Source organism: Egretta garzetta, unplaced genomic scaffold, assembly GCF_000687185.1.
Source record: "Egretta garzetta isolate BGI_Z169 unplaced genomic scaffold, ASM68718v1 scaffold173, whole genome shotgun sequence".
NCBI classification, from domain to species: Eukaryota; Metazoa; Chordata; class Aves; order Pelecaniformes; family Ardeidae; genus Egretta; species Egretta garzetta.
In genome coordinates this window covers 341,557-344,373 of record NW_009259112.1, presented here as the reverse complement: position 1 = coordinate 344,373, position 2,817 = coordinate 341,557, and the positions used below count along the sequence as shown (strand labels likewise).

The window sequence follows — 2,817 nt, the reverse complement described above, 5'->3', positions numbered from 1 at the left end:
TAACCCAGTAAAGTATACATGAAAGAAAATTCACCTGGAATTATGGTTCAGCTCTTGGGATATGTCATCCACCATGTCATTTTCTGATGCTTCATGGGCCATGGCTTTGCAGAGTTTACAGGCCACTAGTGCTTTAGCCATAGCCTCTTCCCCATGCTGCCAAAAGAAAAGGGCCATCTTCTGACGCTTCATCAGCACAGCCCACACCATCAGCTCATGGAACGGGAAGGGGAAATGATTGATCTCAGGGTCATCCAAGTCAATATCAACTTCTTCTTCTCTTTTTTTTGTTGTTTTCCTCCCTCGCCGCAAAGGGACATCATCCTGCAAGAATTGTAGAGAAATTTTTTCGCCAGTGAAGGAATTGAATCAATTCACACAATGCATTGGAATCAGTACCTGAGATGTCAAACATATTCCCTGCAGGCCAGCCCCTTCAGCTTTTTTGGACAAAATATTTAACACAGGAAAATGGTGAAAAAAGTATTGGTCCATGCACTGTAATTGAGAAGTCAGTAACCCCATACCTAAACACAGGGAAAAAGAGCTTTGGAGTATCACTCTGAACCATTCTTTCTCTCACAGAGCACAATCACACAATATCCAGAACCATTTTGGAAAAGCCAGCATTAAAATAAAGCTAGGAGTTCACTCCAAATATAACATCTGTTGTAACGCATCTGCCTTGTTCCACCTTCAGGAAGTACATAACCAGGGGATGTTCTGGTCTGCTGAAGACTCCCTCTCTGCTTATTCTTGTGTTTTCTCCCTTTCTCTTTGCACAAGACCAGTAATCTCCTTTCTTCACTCCCATTCTGCCTTTGTATCCCATGTTTAGCCCTTCTTTCTCCAGGTCTTTGTTGTTTCTATCACCTTTAGTTTCTTTCCCGTTTAGCCTACTGCTTTTATTGGATGAGCTGACCTATTCTGTGCTGCATCTGTGGACAGCAAAACCAAAGTTGTTGTATAAGATAAACAAACAAAAAACCACTACTATCTCTGTGAAGCATTGGGGTAGCCAAAATTGTCAACAAAATGATAGAAACTTGGCCCATGTAAAGATTTCTGCATCATTCTCTGCAACTCTGAACACGTTTTAAAGTTATATAGTTATCTGACTGAAATTCTGCTTGGCTTGACAGACTGAAACATTTTGTTTAATCTTCATGAAAAGAAAAATGCTGCATAGAGGGGGCAGAGCCTTCTTTCCTCTTGTCTATCTGCTGGCGTTTTATTAAGAAATGTTTCTTAATCTTGCCCTTGTGTAAACAAGTTATCTGGATGAAAAATACAATTTGTGTGGCACATTTTTTATACAAAACTTGAAAACAACTATTGGTGCCTTCATTACAGTGAATTTAAACATTATCTTGAAATAGTGTATATTTGCCAAAGAAGGAAAAGACATTAAGATTTATGACAGGTCGCTTACCTCCATTCCCAACAGTTTTAGGGCCTTTGGCTGTAGAAAAAAGTTAGAAAAATGTTATTTCTCCCAGAACGATGATGAAAAATTACAACTATATGTGTATACATACATACATATATACATGCATGTGTAATGTGACATATAACTTATAATATAGAGTGTATAATACAGAGTATGTAATATAAAGTATATAATAGACAAGATATAAGATGGGTAAAATATATGTAATGCAAGGTAATGTAATATTACGTATATATACACACAAATCAAATAATTACATATGTAAAGAATGATTTAATTCAACCTTGAGTTTGACCCTATTTCACCAAAACACACACCAGAACACATTTTTTTGGATTCAGGTATGAATTACTCTTGTTTGGGGGCTGTTCTAGTGGAAAAGAGATTGGAATTACTGCTAAGGCATGAATGGATTTCTCTGGAATACATCAGTATTTTAGCCATTCCCCTGGCACGCTTTTATTGACTGCTGTGGCGCTGCTCTTTATGTTAGTTCAGTATCTGTGAAATTGCTACTCAAATGCTTTTCTTGACGGAGTGACTGGGGGAAGGAAGTCTCCCCCAGCAGCTACAATCACTACCTTTCTTAAAAAAACCAACCCATTTCAGGTGTTTGGCTGTAACCCTTTCACAGAGCTGTTGCTCTTTAGAGACAATTAGAACAATATTCAATGGTGCGTATTGCTAAAATCTGAACCTAGACAGGAAATGAAAATGTGAGGTAAAACCAGGCAAAGTAAGAAATACAAATCTTACTGGGAGCAGCTGAGCTGATTTTTCTTCATGATGGATTGGGTCAGTGGCATTATGGATGGCAACAAATATCTTTTATGTTTTAGAAAAGTAGTAAACTTACTTTGTATTCTCAGTATTGTAATCTGTCAGACATGAAAACCACAAAAATACTGAATGGTGTTATTTCCCATGAGCTCACTGACTCTGCTGGAACCACATCCAGCCAATAAAGCCAATTCTGAGGTATGGGTTTCTTTGCCCTGATACCTTCAGGCCATAGTCAAGAAGATGAGCCACGAGATAAACACAAGGTTTTTCAAGTCTAACTCAGGTGCCTTATGGCATTATTGGTACAGGTCAAAAGACTTGTCTTTCAAAAGCTGTGGATACTCATAATTACAGATTTTAGAGCCAGAGGAGACTCTTTTATGCCCTGGTCTCACCATGGCAGCAGAACAAAATATTTTTTTGATTAAATTCATAAAAAAGATGAAATAGCTGCTGTGTACATAATGGAAATGAAGCTGTAGCCTGAAGAGTGTGTGCATGTGCATCCCCCCAGCCTGAAACCCTCTAAGAAGCTATGGTAATCCCTGCCAGTGGGTGCAGATGGCAAATAACTTGCTCCTTAC

The 2,817-nt window shown here is 38.5% G+C and overlaps 1 protein-coding gene across 1 annotated transcript in view; it reads right to left on the bottom strand.

Annotated features, from left to right (window-relative positions):
* TRPM3 (transient receptor potential cation channel subfamily M member 3) overlaps nucleotides 1-2,817 on the bottom strand; it is a 301,300-nt gene that overhangs the window by 44,890 nt on the left and 253,593 nt on the right. The window contains exons 14-16 of the mRNA XM_035891054.1: nucleotides 2,385-2,452; nucleotides 1,433-1,462; nucleotides 35-324 (exon numbers count right to left, since the gene is read on the bottom strand). Coding sequence (XP_035746947.1) covers nucleotides 35-324; nucleotides 1,433-1,462; nucleotides 2,385-2,452 — 388 coding nt within the window. The remainder of the gene's footprint in view (nucleotides 1-34; nucleotides 325-1,432; nucleotides 1,463-2,384; nucleotides 2,453-2,817) is intronic.